Source organism: Momordica charantia (genome assembly GCF_013281855.1).
Source record: "Momordica charantia cultivar OHB3-1 chromosome 1 unlocalized genomic scaffold, Mcharantia_2.0 BLBB01000001.1, whole genome shotgun sequence".
Taxonomy (NCBI): domain Eukaryota; kingdom Viridiplantae; phylum Streptophyta; class Magnoliopsida; order Cucurbitales; family Cucurbitaceae; genus Momordica; species Momordica charantia.
Window position 1 is genome coordinate 4,151,880 of NW_028275157.1, and position 16,826 is coordinate 4,168,705.

The 16,826-nt window shown below is 40.4% G+C and overlaps 1 protein-coding gene and 1 pseudogene across 1 annotated transcript; both read right to left on the bottom strand.

Moving 5' to 3' along the window:
- Positions 1-3,585: 3,585 nt before the first annotated feature.
- On the bottom strand, positions 3,586-4,032 carry LOC148213130 (secreted RxLR effector protein 161 pseudogene; annotated as a pseudogene).
- A 503-nt stretch (positions 4,033-4,535) lies between these two features.
- LOC148213131 (uncharacterized) lies at positions 4,536-7,274 on the bottom strand. The gene is made up of 4 exons (XM_088123272.1): positions 6,486-7,274; positions 6,226-6,344; positions 5,541-5,659; positions 4,536-5,170 (listed from the first exon to the last, which is right to left on the bottom strand). Exons 1-4 carry the CDS (start codon positions 7,272-7,274, stop codon positions 4,536-4,538), a joined length of 1,662 nt encoding a protein of 553 aa, XP_087979398.1.
- Positions 7,275-16,826: the final 9,552 nt, after the last annotated feature.

Below are 16,826 nucleotides of genomic sequence, written 5' to 3' on the forward strand. Positions count from 1 at the left end.
AGGTAGATTATAAATCATTTTGCCTTTGGCATGCGTGAACATGCAAAGTGGCGAGAAGTCACTCGCCACCAAAAGTACAAGGAAAACAAAATAACAATTAAAACTAAATACATAGCATAAAAGTATGTGGAAAGAGGTTGTTATGGGCATGCGGCCACAGGCAACAAGCCCTGGACAAGCATGACCATGACACTATCTACGCGGCCTACTTCGTCTTCTTCATTGTTTTCTACAACTTTTCGTCTCAATCCGACGCCACGAACAACTTTTGAGCAATCCAGACTAATAGACTCGATACAGAAACTCAATACCCAAAACACCTAGCCCTTACATGATCAAATCAAGACTTAAATTGCAATCTACATGACAAAAACCGGAAATTTTCCAACCCGCAAACCCATATTTCGAAAATATGAAAACACCAACCAAGAACACCGATTTTGCTCCCAAAAATCAGAACATCAACGTAGCTCTGATACCAATGATGGGATGTGAATCCCGGAGCGGAATCGGATCATCGTTGATGAATCTTTGAGAAACAAAGTCAAACATCCAATAATGAAAATACAGGGGAAAGAACTTTTCTTTTACCTTTGAAGAACATTTCTTCAACGGATTAAACAAACAAACACCACCAATAGACCTTCCATGCTATCCTCGTGGTACCGAGAACCCGCTTATGCGAGGGTTCGATATGGATCTATAGGGAATGGGAAAGAGAGAGCTTGAGAGAAATTGCTTGAGAGTTTTTCTGTTTTGTATTTTTCAAAACCTTTCTGCAAAAAACTAAAACAAAAAACTTGTGACGTCACGTAACTTCCCACTCCCCTGCATTTTTGCAGGGGAGTTATTAATTATAATTATATTAATATTATTAATAAATAATAATAATTAATATATATATTTAATTAATTAATCATATTAATTAATAAATAATTATTAATTATTAATCAAATTATCAATTAATATATATATATATATATATATATATATCAAATAAATAATTAACACTTAATTATTTATTGCAAAAATATAATCATATTCTATGGCATTTCTCTCATATAACCTATAGTGGTAATGTCCATCTTATGCACATTATTTTTAACCTATAGTTTTAATATAAATCTTATTTATATTAATTTTATTTGAATCTCATTCAAATAATTTCTCTCATAATATATAGTTTTAATTTAAAATTAACTATATATTATAATGTATCAATATACATATATTCCCTTGAGCAATTTAAACAGTTCAAATTCGTCCAAAAACTTGATCCTCGTTTTACCCGTTATGAGCTTGCAAGGGGACCTAATGGACCTACAGATCAGAAGCTCTAACGATACGAGATTAATCGGTCAAATTCATTAACCGAGTTAATCAACATTCGTTAACTACGGGTCATTCCACTAAAGACCCGCAGCTGCACTCTTCCCACTGCAGAATATTTTCGTGTCCACAGATATACAACCATTAATGGCAAGTCAATCTTTCACGAGTGCTCGTAACTCAAGTTGGGTCAAATTACCAGTTTACCCCTGAGTTACATCTTGCTCCTTAAATACCACTACTTCTCTAATGAACAACCCGGTTATGGTCCGACTAATAACCGGAAGTACCTCTCGGGCCAATGAGAGGGTGGGGACCCTTGTTCAAGTCTCAGAGTTAGCATTTAAGAGAACACTCATCTACTCCCCTAAGGTCGGGGAGGAGTGAATTCCATCTTGTGAAGTTATGTTCCGAACTCCCTACTCAGTCTCGTCCCAAAAGGGTAGGAATGTTGAGTCGGCGACTCAGGCCACTCTCACCCATACAGATCAAAGGACAAGCCCTCACGGGCAGAAGTCCATAACTCATTCAGGATTGAGAATGAGTTGTTTGGTCATCCTAAGAAATAGCAATCTGATAGTTAACGGTGTTATATAAACTTATTGTATAGGATAGCTCCACTCGCATGTCTCCACACGAACGACCTAGATCGAGTCATCTGTAACATTTACAAAGTGAGTCATATCCATAGTGTTGCTAGGATAAGGTACCCAGCCTTATCCATTACTATAGACCCTTTAGGTTATTCGTGGAAAATTATCCACTTGTATATTAGGGGTATATCAAATATATACCTAGTGTGGTATATCCCAGTATATCAAATATACACCCAATAGATATACTATCCCAGTTACATGATAATAACCTTGGATGTTTAGTTTATTGGATTGTGGACAATGCAATGCTATGAATTCAACAACAATTTGATTGAATAAAACTTTATTGAATATACATTTGTTTTTACATAAATACAAACTACGAGTTTAGGGCAACACACCCAACACATTCAATATAACCGTCATCGGTAAGTTAATCCTTCACAGGCTGTTCGTAACCTCAACTAGGTCAAAATCCGTTTTACCCCTGAATTACATCTTTTCTCCTTAAGTACCAATATCCCTCTAATGAATAATTGACTTAGGATCAAATCACTAAATCTAATTCCTCTCGGGCCAATGAGAGGATGATGCCCTTTGTTCAAGATCCGGGATTAGCCCTTAAGGGAACAACCTCTTTACTATCCCCTAAATCAGGTAGGAGTGAATTCCGTCTTGCTAATTCTATGTCCCCAACTATCTACCCAGTCTTATCCCTAAAATGGAAGGCATATTGAGCAGCGCTGATGAGCTTACTTTCACCTTTGCAGATCAAGGGGGAATCTTGAAAAAATAGGAGTTCATAGATGGCTCAGGATTTAGATCAAGTTATCTAGGTCATCGATAAACGAAATTAATCAGTGTTATCCGTAAATGGTGTTAATACGTAACAGTGATTATTTCATGATGAGTCTTACACAATCTCATTGTGTATAACACCCCTGCTCACATGTTCCTACATGAACGAATCAGGATCACTTCGTTTATGTCACTTACAACATTTGTAACAATCATAAAGCGTGTCGTATTCAATAGTGTCTCCAAGAAAAAGTACCCAACTTGATCCATGTACTATAGATTGTTTAGGCTATTTACTTGAACTTGATCCAGTTTATATCTCTACATAAAGTCCCAGTACTCATTATAATAGCCAAAGGTTCGTAGTTTATTGGATTTAGAGTTTAAAAAAATTCACTTTCAACACTTGTTTGAATAACCTCACATGTATTAATGTTCACTGTTTACAAACTACGAGTATTAGGACAAAATACCCGACAAACTCCCACTTGGACTAAAACTCCTAGTGGGTTGCAACATGGTTGAGTTAAGTGCGAGAAATGTAAATACAATAAACTAGGGCATCTCATACCCAATTTCTCTCACTTGCCCTATTTATTCTAGTCATAGTCCTAAACTCTTTATGTGACTCTTAAAAACACTAGCCGGGAGGGCCTTCGTAAACGGATCAACAATGTTGTGCTCAAACGCTATTTGTTTTACATTAACGTCTCCTCTTTGCACAATTTCTCTGATGAGATGGTATTTGCGCTCAATATGCTTTCCGCGCTTATGGCTTCTCGGTTCTTTGGAGTTCGTCACTGCCTCACTGTTATCTCAATACAAAGTGATGGGCAGATGTATGTCTCTAACAACTTCTAGATCATTTAGGAACTTCCTTAGCCATATTGCTTCCTTGGCATGCAGCAACATATTCTACTTCCATTGCGAAGTCGGCAATGCAGCTCTGCTTTATACTTCTCCACACTACTACTCCTCCATTAAGAGTGAACACCGATCCCGAAGTAGATCTCCTTGAGTCTATATCAGTCTGAAAATCGGAGTCAATGTATCCAGTAAGGATCAGATCCTTATTTCCATACACGAGCACATAGTTCCTTGTTCTCCTAAGATACTTAAGGATATTCTTAACGGCAGTCCAATGTGCATAACTGGGATTGGACTGATACCTACTGACTATCCCTACTACAAAGCATATGTCTGGTCGGGTACATAGCATTTCATACATCAAACTCCTGACTGCTGATGCATAGGGAACACGTCTCATATCCTCAATTTCTTGACGTGTCTTAGGACATTGTTCCTTCATCTTATACTTAGACAACACTTTGTCTATATAAGATGTTTGAGACATAGCTAGCATTTTGTTCTTTCAGTTCCGAACTATTTGGATACCTAGAACATATTGTGTCTCTCCAAGATCTTTCATTTGAAATTGGATTGCTAGCCAATTTTTTATGTCAGTTAAATATCCTACATTATTTCTAATAAGTAGGATGTCATCTACATACAGAACAAGAAATGCTATCGTGGAGTTGATGATCCTTTGTAAACATAAGGTTCATCAATATTTTCTTCAAAACCGTAAGATTTGACAGCAGCGTCAAATCTCATGTTCCAGGATCTGGATGCTTGTTTTAAATAATAAACGGATTTTTTAAGTTTGCAAACTTTTTGCTCCTGACCCTGTTCTACGAACCCTTCTGGTTGGACCATATAGATACTTTCGTCAAGATTACCATTCAGAAAGCCAGTTTTGACATCTATTTGTCAAATTTCATAATCATAAACGTGGCAATGGATAAAAGTATCCTAAATAGATTTAATCATAGCAACATGTGAAAAGGTTTCTTCATAGTCTATCCCCTTCACTTGGGTGTAACCCTTTGCTACTAATCGGGCTTTATAGGTTTGTACCTTTCCTAAATGGTCTCTTTTACGCTTATAGATCCATTTGCATCTTATAGGTCTTACCTCATCTGGTTTGTCTACAAGCTCCCAAACCGAATTGAAGTACATAGACTCCATTTCGAGGTCCATGGCTTTGATCCACTGATCTCGATCAACATCATAAATTGCCCTTTTATAGGTCAATGGATCCTCTAAGCCATCATCAGGTATGGTGATTTCGGTTTCAATTAAACCCATATAGCGGTCAGGTTGTCTCACAACTCTGTTACTACGTCGAGGCTCTCTCATTTCTTGAGAAGGATGTGACGGACCAGATGTGCTTGGTCTATTATCAACTCTTGTTGATGGACCAGCCTGATTAACATTTCTTGTTGATTTATCTGTAGCATCTTTTGAAATCTCTTCTAATACTAGTTTGTTGTGGGGTTTATGATCTCGCCTGTGGTCTTCCTCTAGGAATGTGGCATTTGTCGATACCACTACCTTTTCATCCTGAGGATCATAAAATAGACCACCTCTCGTTCCTTTAGGATATCCTACAAAAAGACACAATTTTGAATGACGTTCCAACTTCTTAGGATTTTGTTCCAACACGTGTGCCAGACAACCCCATATTCGAAAATGACGTAAACTAACTTTACGCCCGGTCCATAACTCATGAGGTGTTTCTGAAACACTTTTAGAGGGAACGTTATTCAAAATGTAAGTTGTAGTCTCTACTGCAAACCCCCATAACGAGTAAGGCAACTGAGCAAAACTCATCATGGAAACGAACCATGTCTAACAATGTTCTGTTTGTTCATTCAGATACCTCATTCTGCTGAGGCGTTCCTGGTACAGAGAGTTGTGACTGAATTCCATGTTCTATCATATACTCTTGAAATCTCAAGTCCATATACTCCTCACCTCGATCTGATCGAAGTGTCTTAATTGTTTTAACTAATTGGATCTCAACCTCGGTCTTAAACTCCTTGAACTTTTCAAGGGCTTCAGACTTGTGATGTATCAGGTAAATGTAACCGTACCTAGAATAATCATCAATAAAGCTGATGCAATATTCATACCCTCCCCGAGCTCTAACATTCATTGGTCTACAAAGGTCTGAATGTACGAGTTCTAAGGGTTCTTTGGCTCGATGACCTTTTCCAGTAAAAGATCTCTTTGTCATTTTTCCCTCAAGACGTGACTCACATGGCAGCAAATAATCATCTTCTAACTTGATTAGAAGTTCGATCTTAACCGATCTCTCATTCCTATTGAGATTAATGTGTCCAAGCCTTAAGTGCCAAAGATAGGTACCTTGAGAAACACGTTGCCTTTGAATTTGAGTTTCAGCTGTTTTAAACATTTTAGTATTATAGACAGCTTCAACTTTGGTTGGTTTTAACTTATATAAGTTGTTTTCTAGGTATGTAGAACATATTTGTATGCCTCTTTTCAAAATGAACGCTTCATTAAGATTTAAATTTACGATGTACAATTTTTCTAGCAAACATGAAATAGATATCAAGTTCTTTTTAGAGGAAGGTATATAAAGAACATTTTCCAAATACAGATATCTATTTCCAAAAATCAACTTAATTCCTCTCACTGCTTTTGTTGAGATGAGCTCCCCTGATCCAACTCGGAGAGTGACCTCATCTTCTTCAAGCTGCCTCTAGGAACTAGTTTCCCGAAAAGAAGAACAAACATGATTAGTGGCTCATAAATCTAGTATCCAGGTAGAATCATCATTCTCCAATATATATGTTTCAAAGACTAGTAAATCGAATTTATCTTGCTTTTCCTTCTCAGCTCTTTTCTCGGCGAGGTATTTAGGGCAATTTCTTTTTCAGTGCCCATTTTTATTACAATGAAACATTTTCCTTTTGCAATCTTTTCCTTGCATTTTGCCGCAGCTGGAGCCTTCCCCTTCCCATTGTTCTTCTTTTTCATCTGAATTCCTTTCTTCTGATAAGAAAATCCAGATTTACTCCTAGAGGAAGATCCCTTGAGAAATTTCCTCTTTGAGGTAGTAGCAACATTTGCCTCAGCCTCAGAACCTTTGTTTTTCAACAAAGATTCGTAAATTTGGAGTTTGTTAAGAAGGGTCGTCAGGTTGTATTCAATCTTATTCATCATAACATTCGTTTTGAATTGAAAATAACTCTTCGGAAGAGATTGCATGATGAATCCAACCTGACTTATTTCATTCATGACTGCGTCGTTCACTTCTGCAACATTGAAGTGAACCATCATGTTCAAAACATGTTCTCTTATGGAAGATCCTTCCTTCATTGTGTAGTTGTAAACATACTTAATCGCATCATGCATGATAGATGTTGATGGTTGTCCAAACATGGCTTGTATAGAGTCCATGATCTCTCTTGCAGTAGCTAATCTCTCGTGCTTTTTAGACAATACATCCGATATACTGGCTAAAATGTAGACACGAGCTTTTTCATTAGCTTTAACCCATCTATCATATGCATACCGAACTGTTCGGTTTGCATTAGGTGCAGGGGCTGGAGGACACTCCTCCGTTAAAAAGAACCTCAGATCGTCAATAACTAGTATTGTGTTTAAATTCGATTTCCATCTTCCGTAATTGTCTCCATTAAGTTTATCGGAAGCTAGCAGTTGTATAATTGAAGTAGACATTGCTGAAAAGTGAATAAAACTATGAGTGAATTGTATAACTCTTAATTATTTCAACCAATTTTATTTAGCAAGAAACAATGTACCCATTCATTATTACTTTTGCAACGATACTTCACCCCACCAAAGGGTTGTCGACTACTCCTTCACTGAATCAAAACATTCTTGACTAAATACTAACTCTGAATAACTCTTATCCCTATAGTACTTAGTTATCGTTAATTTGGTCAATAACTTACTAACACTTAGCAACTCTTGTAAGTGTAGACCCACCATTTTCGAATTACAGAGATCAGAATCAAACAAGCCCTCGAATGAGAGACAATTGTTGAAAACAGACCTAAGTAACTCTATCCATTTCTGGAGTTCACGGTGTTCCGAATCCTATGGTACAACCCTCCGAAGGGATAGGCGCTTATAAACGCCAAGCAGGTGCAACATAAGAATCTCACGATGTGTCCTAATGGAAGAGACCGTAGGACATGTTGACACACCCTTCACTCAATTACTGTGAACTACTTCCCCTATTCACCTTGTTATTGACCCATGCAAAACTTTCCGAAAGGAGGTTGCCCAAATAGCAACACAAAGTCGAGCATGAATCTCACGATGTGAACTCTTAGGGACGTGAGAGCTAGAAATAATGTATCTCATACACTATTAATCTCCCACTAAAGTGTTCTATTAAAAATTGGGTAATTACTAGGCTATATATCAACTAATTACATACAACCTAAGTCTAGGTGATTTTCCCTAGTATAACTCTTATACCGGGATTAACCTACGATATCTAGGTATAAAACAATTTTATTACCTCACATCTCTCACGCATGCTCATAAAACTAGGGTTATTGACTCAGACGCCGGTTTGATCTCCAGGTAGGAGGTGTTCCGTAAACCGTCAACTTAAGTACCCCAAACCTTAGACAAGATCTCACCAGGTGAGTAAACAACTTTTGTTTTACAAGTTATTGCCCTATTTTAACTATTAAACAGAACGAATTGCTTTGCACCGGTTAACCCTAGGTGAGCATGCAAGTTTGTCTCTTTGTTATAGATTTTAGAAGTCTAAGTGATTTTATAACACTTATAAAATCTAGATATAACAATTATGAAAGACATAAATCTAAAACAAGCATCCACTAATTAAAGTCATAAACTAATATAACAATTATATCTAATTTATGAGATTAATTTCATGCATCCACTAATTAAAGTCATAAACTAATATAACATTCATAACTAATTTATGAAATTAACTTCATGCATTCACATACATTATAACTATTATAACATAAATGCAAACATGTTTATCCAGTGGTGGGATTTTAAATCTATATGACATACTTTATGCATAAAAGATTTAACTTCAATTGAAACATACATCAAACATGCATAAAAAAATGAACAACTACTAAAAATGGGTGATTTTGGCATCCCAAGCACACACAAACTAAGCTATTACATTAATAAGCTTGAAGTAGCCTCAAACCGTACCCGAACTGCTTTCCAAGGTGCTCGAACCGGCCTTTGAAAGGTAAACAAAAAAAATGCTGGAAATAAAAAAAACACAGCAGCAGTAACGGAAAAGACAACATGAGCTTGAACCGGCTTTGTTTACAACCTAAATTCAACTCTAATTGACTCAAGTGAATTACAGACTCGATCAAGCACAACGAGGCCCAAAAAGAGGGCTTAATTACAATAATTAAATAACCAAAAGCAAGCTAAAAGAAGGGATGCCAAAATCAGAAACCATTTTAGTACATACAACAATTCATCTTATGAATTAAACCTCACTAAGCTAAATAAGTGTAAAACGTATGCTCTGATACCACATGTAAGAACTTTTTGATATGCACAACGGAAGCTAAGGATCATAATAAACTTAATAAAGCAATTTAACTAAAATAAGCATGCTGGAAAAAATGATGAAAAAGTAAAGAGGAAGTGATTAACTTTACACCTTTTATGACCTTCATTATAACTTTTTTTTCCTAACTCAATGGGACCACCAATGGCAAATCTGTGCTATCCTTGGGATGATGAACACGATTGTGGGACCCAATTTTGAGTGAAAGCAAAGGGAAAGCACTAATGGCTAGGAGAAAACAATAGAAATTTGAGTGGAAAAATTCTGCACTTATGCAAGAAAGCATTAGCCTTCTCCAAGTGATCTTCATCACCTATATAAAGACCAAATGCATGCAAGGACAAGTCTTGCATGTCTTTCACTTCAAACCTCACTAGCATGTAAAAGATAGATGCCATTGCCTTAGAGAAACACTTCAAAAACCACTAGTTAGTGGCAAAATCCAACTTTGAAGTTGGATTTTTCCACTAATCTTGATTTTCATAATTTTTTATAAGATAAAAACTCAATCCTTTCCAATTGGATACCACAATCTGGATTCTCGACCGAGAGACTTAGCAAGGAAGATCAAGTGGTGTTGTTTCATTGGGATTATACGAAAAAGAGTCTTCAAAGGTAAAATTCAACATTCTTCCATGTTTTATATTTTTCTATGTTTTGAAAAAGAAATTCAAAAACACGTTCTACTACTTTCGCTCCTGGATTCACATCCCGTTCAATTGGTATCAGAGAGTAGTTTTTCATTCTGAATTTTCTGTTCAAATTTACACAGATTTTGGTGGGTTTTTCACTGCATCATGCTTATGGGTTTTGCAATTGGATGTTTGTTGGTTGTGCCATTTAGATTTACAAATTCGTTTGATTTGATCAATGTAAAGGGTCTGGTGTTTTTGGGCATTTAATATTGTAAATCATTGTGTAAGTCCATGTCGTTCCTGCTAGATAAATCCAGAGGTTTTTGGCCATGATTTAGTAGAATTTTCCATGTTGAAGGAGAAGACCCGATGCTGAGTTCTGAAATTTGAAAAAAAATCACGTTGAAACGCTAGCTCAAATACACGCAGATGGCATTAAATGTCACAATGTTCTGACATAAAGCTCAAGAAATTTAATTTTGTCAGTAAAGGAAAATTTCTATTTTTCTAAAGATATATTGCTAGTTTTCAAGATAGTAATTTCATTTTTTTAACTAGCAATTTTAATTTTTAATTCCAAAGAAAAAGATTCAATTTTCTCATTCTTATTTCTCAAATCATTCAATTCAATCTTTAATTCATATGATAGAGATTTGAGATCCTCATTCTCTTTTTTCGAGAAATTTAATCCTATCATTCAATACAACTCTCTCATCACAAAAATTATCAACCTTTTCATGCAACAACATATCATTACCTCTATTTTTCAAACAAGTATTTTGACACGACCCATCCTAGAACACCAACTAGTTCAAGGACAAGCCGCGCCGACCATAGACCCTACTAGGTGCTGAGTGTTGTGGGCATGCTTGTCCAGGTTGTGTTACCCATGGCCGCATGTCCAAACCATCCTCACCACTCGCTTTCCTTTCATGTCTTTAAAGCTTTCTAGTGTAATTTTCTTGTATCGGGTTTTTGGGGTTGTAGGTGGAATTTGGCCGAGCGGCTTTGGAACTAGGTGTGTATTAGTAAGATATGTAAGCACGCCAAATTTCAAGCCAATCGGAGTTCACACGGGCCCTGTAGGCCACCGAGTGACTCCTCGCCACTTAGGACGTCTACACCTGCCACACCAAAAATGCCTTATAATGTACCTTAGGGGGGACCAAGTAGTCATCAAACCTTCCCCCGACCAAGTGTTGTATACTTTCTTGCAATCAAAGCTTTCTTGCATCCAATGTCTACAATGCTTGTTTTAAAGATGTTTTCAACTGTTTTTCTCTCTCACGTTTTCTAAAACCAATTTTCTCCTAAAACGTGAGCGGAGGCTAGACCCACGACCGAGATTGTCCGCAACTTACAGTTTTTCCCGGCTGACTTGCTCGTTTGAGCTAGAGCAAGTGCCGCACAATCGCTCGAGCTGCTTTGAAAAGGTGCGATTGTGACAAGTGGTATCAGAGCCAGGTTAGCTCCTCGACCCGAAAAAGTCTGGAACCATGTCGGCGACAAAACAACTGAGCAAGTCGCACGTCGACCGACTGATAGAGATAGAAGAACAACTTCTCTACCTAAGAGAAGTCCCAGATTCCCTCCGTCTGCTGGAGGCGTGAGTTGATGAATTCTCCGAGAAGTTTGGAGAAATAGACGCAGTGAATGCCCGTGTAGACGGGTTGCCGATACAAGATATAGCCATGAGGGTTGAGACCCTAGAAAGCAAAGCTACGCGTCCTGGTAGCTTCGAACGTGGAGATAGTTCCACGAACCCAAACACACAGATAGAAGTACGTATGGGAGAGTTAAACAACTCGCATTCGGCAATGATGCAATTGTTTAACGAAATGACAGAAGACTTCAAAGTAACCATCGACACCCTTCGAGCTGAGATGACTGAAATAAGCACTAGAGTGAACCTAACCATGCGAGCCTTGGGAAATCAGGCTCCCAACCAAGCGAACATGGGGTTCAACAAGCTGAAGGTCCCAGAGCCCAACCCATTCAATGGCAATAGAGACGCAAAAGATCTCGAGAACTTCCTGTTCGACGTAGAACAGTACTTCAAGGCTACGGGGACAACGTCAGAAGAGATGAAAGTGACTTTGGCCACCATGCATCTTACTGATGATGCAAAGCTGTGGTGGAGATCTAAAGTCAACGACATTCAGAATGGTCGATGCACGATCAATAGCTGGGATGATCTGAAGAAAGAATTGAGGGGTCAGTTCTTCCCCGACAATGTCGAGTTCATGGCTAGAAGGAAGCTACGTGAACTCCGACACACTAGAACAATCCGGGACTACGTGAAACAATTCTCTGCCGTGATGCTGGATATTCGCGACATGTCAAAGAAAGACAAGGTGTTCGTCTTTATCGAAGGATTGAAACCGTGGGCCCGAACCAAGCTGTATGAACAAAGGGTACAAGACCTTGCCACCGCCATGGCCTCTGCTGAAAGATTGCTAGACTATAGCAGTGAACCATCCCACCCAAAAAAGAATGCTACAAACCCCACTGGGGGAAACAAGACGTTCAAACCCTTTACCCCAAAGAGTGGGGGAGCTGACAAGAGACCTCAAGGCCCGAATCCCGGTCCTTCCCGAGGACCCTATCCACAAAGTCAAAACGCTCAAAGGCCGATATCATGCTTCTTGTGCAAAGGTCCCCACCGGGTAGCTGAATGCCCACACCGAGCTGCCCTTACTGCCCTTCAAGCATCCGTTCAGTCGTGCAATGAACCTGAAGTTGGAACGGATTGTGAGAAGGAAGAAGACGACGAAACACCTAGAATGGGGGCGTTAAAATTCCTATCTGCCATTCAAAAGAGGGTCAATGGACCCAAAGGAACGTCCGAAAATGGGCTTATGTTCGTAGATGCTACGATCAATTGTAACCCTGCAAAGAGCACCATGGTGGATTCGGGTGCAACCCACAACTTCATATCAGAACAGGAAGCCCGCCGACTGAAATTGACTATTGAGAAGGATACGGGTAAGATGAAGGCCGTCAACTCCGAAGCTCTACCCATTGTGGGAGTTTCTAAAAGAGTGACGTTGAAATTAGGGACGTGGACAGGCAGTGTCGATTTCGTAATAGTTCGCATGGACGACTTCGACGTTGTATTGGGGATGGAGTTCCTCATCGGACATAAAGTCATACCGATGCCTCTGGCCAAGTGTATGATTGTCACTAGTAATAGTCTCACTGTGGTCACAGCTAGCATCAAACAACCTGGTCGCATAAGGATGATATCCGCGTTACAGTTGAAGAAGGGCCTCAACCGGGAGGAACCTACCTTTATGGCCATTCCGATGGTCGAACAGCCGGTGGAGACAAGAGATGTCCCACCTGAAATTCAAGTTGTCATGAGAGAGTATGTTGACATAATGCTAGATAGTTTACCGAAGACCTTACCTCCTCGACGAGGGATTGACCACGAAATCGAGCTCATTCCAGGAGCTAAACCTCCAGCAAAGAATGCTTACCGGATGGCTCCACCGGAGTTAGCCGAACTCCGAAAGCAACTAGATGAGTTGTTAAACGCTGGGTTCATCCGCCCAGCTAAAGCTCCCTTCGGAGCCCCTGTGCTGTTTCAGAAAAAGAAGGATGGGACGTTGCGTCTGTGCATTGACTATAGAGCCCTCAACAAAGTCACGGTTCGCAACAAGTATCCCCTCCCAATCATAACTGACTTGTTTGATCAATTACATGGAGCTAAATACTTCACGAAATTGGATCTCAAGTCGGGCTACTACCAAGTGCGTATTGCAGAAGGTGACGAGCCTAAAACTACTTGTGTGACGAGGTATGGGGCTTTTGAATTCCTCGTGATGCCTTTTGGATTAACGAATGCCCCTGCCACATTCTGTACTATGATGAATCAGGTCTTTCACGAATATCTCGATCAGTTTGTGGTAGTCTATCTAGACCATATAGTGGTATACAGTCCGACGCTGAAAGAACACCAGATCTATCTCAGGTTGGTCTTCGACAAACTAAGGCAGAATCAGTTATACGTAAAGAAGGAAAAGTGTGCGTTCGCACAAAAGCGGATCACGTTCCTTGGCCACGTGATCGAACAAGGGCAGATAGGTATGGACACAGATAAGGTAAAGGCGATCCAAGAATGGAGAGTCCCTACCTCTGTGACCGAGTTGCGCTCCTTCTTAGGGTTGGCCAACTACTACCGACGATTTATCGAAGGATTCTCAAGGAGAGCCACCCCAATGACAGAGTTATTGAAGAAAGGAATGACCTGGATGTGGTCGAAGGAAAGTCAGGACGCCTTCGAAGATCTAAAGGCGGCCATGATGAAAGGCCCAGTACTTGGGCTAGCCGACGTGACGAAGCCGTTTGAAGTAGAAACGGACGCTTCAGACTACGCTTTAGGTGGTGTCCTTCTCCAAGACGGTCACCCGATCGCTTACCAAAGTCGCAAGCTGAATAATGCGGAACAACGTTATACCGTATCAGAGAAAGAAATGCTAGCAGTCGTTCACTGCCTCAGGTCTTGGAGGCAGTATTTGTTGGGCTCATATTTTGTGGTAAAGACGGACAACAGTGCAATCTGCCACTTCTTCAATTAGCCTAAGCTAACATCCAAACAGGCCAGGTGGCAGGAATTGTTAGCCGAGTTTGATTTTAAGTTCGAACACAAGGCAGGAAAGTCCAACCAAGCTGCCGACGCTCTTAGTCGTAAAGGAGAACACGCGGCCCTGTGCATGTTAGCCCACATTCACGCCAGCAAAGTGGACGGGTCGATCCGTGACCTCATTAGAGAATATCTTCAAAGAGACCCCTCCGCCCGATCTGTGGTCGAGCTGGCTAAGACCGGGAAGACCCGCCAGTTCGGGGTTGAAGGGGACCTATTATTTACAAGAGGAAACAGACTGTACGTGCCAAGAATGGGAGACCTGAGAAAGAAGCTCCTGCATGAGTGTCACGATACTCTATGGGCTGGTCACCCGGGGTGGCAACGGACTTGCGCCTTGCTGAAAAAGGGGTACTTTTGGCCAAATATGATGGAAGATGTGATGCAATACACGAAGACATGTCTTATCTATCAGCAAGATAAGGTAGAAAGGACTAAAATAGCAGGGTTGCTTGAACCCCTACCAACTCCTACGAGACCATGGGAGAGTGTGTCGCTCGACTTCATCTCTCACTTGCCCAAGGTAGGAGAACATGAAGCCATTCTTGTCGTTATCGATCGATTTTCCAAATATGCAACTTTCATTCCGACTCCCAAGACGTGTTCCGCCGAGCTGACGGCGCAGCTGTTCTTTAAACATATAGTAAAGCTATGGGGAGTTCCGACGAGCATCGTTAGCGACAGGGATGGCCGATTTACAGGAACCTTCTGGACGGAACTTTTTTCTATTCTGGGTTCAAGCTTGAACATTTCCTCGAGTTATCACCCACAGACTGATGGTCAGACAGAGAGATTCAACAGCATGCTTGAGGAATACCTGCGTCACTTCATCGATGCCAGACAAAAGAACTGGGTCCAGCTGTTAGATGTGGCTCAATTCTATTTTAACGGCCAGACAAGTTCTTCAACAGGAAAGAGCCCCTTTGAGATTGTGTGCGGAAGACAGCCGTCTATGCCACATATTCTTGACCACCCGTATGCGGGGAAAAGTCCTCAAGCCCACAACTTCACAAAGGAATGGAAGCAGACGACAGAAATTGCTCGAGCAGATTTGGAGAAAGCTTCCAAGCATATGAAGAAATGGGCCGACCGCAAGAGACGTCCTCTCGAATTTCGAGTAGGCGACAAAGTTCTTATCAAGCTGAGGCCAGAACAGATTCGTTTCCGAGGACGCAAAGACCAGAGACTCGTGAGAAAGAAAGTGAGGGACCCGTGGAAGTCGTTAAGAAGGTGGGGAGTGTCTCGTATAAGGTGGTGTTACCAGCTTGGATGAAGATTCACCCGGTGATCCATGTGAGCAATTTAAAACGTTACCACCCCGACCTTGAGGATGACGAACGCAATGTTGTTGTGCGGCCTGCCATCGACTTCAAACGGAAGGAAGACAAAGAAGCAGAAGAGATCCTTGCAGAGAGAACCAGAAAGGTGGGGAGACCCGTTCGAAAAGTTCGAGAATTCCTCGTCAAATGGAAGGACCTACCTGATGTAGAGACCAGTTGGGAACGAGAAGAAGACCTTGAAGCCTGGAAGACGAAGATCGAGGACTTCAAGCTGCAGCAGTTGACAGGACGTCAACCGTTTAAGTGGGGGAGAATGTTGTGGGCATGCTTGTCCAGGGGTGTACCCATGGCCGCATGTCCAAACCATCCTCACCACTCGCTTTCCTTTATGTCTTTAAAGCTTTCTAGTGTAATTTTCTTGTATCGGGTTTTTGGGGTTGTAGGTAGAATTTGGCCGAGCGGCTTTGGAACTAGGTGTGTATTAGTAAGATATGTAAGCACGCCAAATTTCAAGCCAATCGGAGTTCACACGGGCCCTGTAGGCCACCGAGTAACTCCTCGCCACTTAGGACGTCTACACCTGCCACACCAAAAATGCCTTATAATGTACCTTAGGGGGGACCAAGTAGTCATCAAACCTCCCCCCGACCAAGTGTTGTATACTTTCTTGCAATCAAAGCTTTCTTGCATCCAATGTCTACAATGCTTGTTTTAAAGATGTTTTCAACTGTTTTTCTCTCTCACGTTTTCTAAAACCAATTTTCTCCTAAAACGTGAGCGGAGGCTAGACCCACGACCGAGATTGTCCGCAACTTACAGTTTTTCCCGGCTGACTTGCTCGTTTGAGCTAGAGCAAGTGCCGCACAATCGCTCAAGCTGCTTTGAAAAGGTGCGATTGTGACACTGAGTCTATAGTCGAAAATCTTCTAGACTTTTCAACTAACTTCTACATTACATCTATTCTTACACCTTTTCTAAATACACTACTCAGGATATACCTATAAATGATATTCAATTTCTCAACGACTTTGGATGGCAGAAGCTGATCCACTACTTCTTTGAAACTCAAATACAACCTGGGGGAAAAGTAAAGGATAAAGAGTGAATTGGAAATCTCGGAGA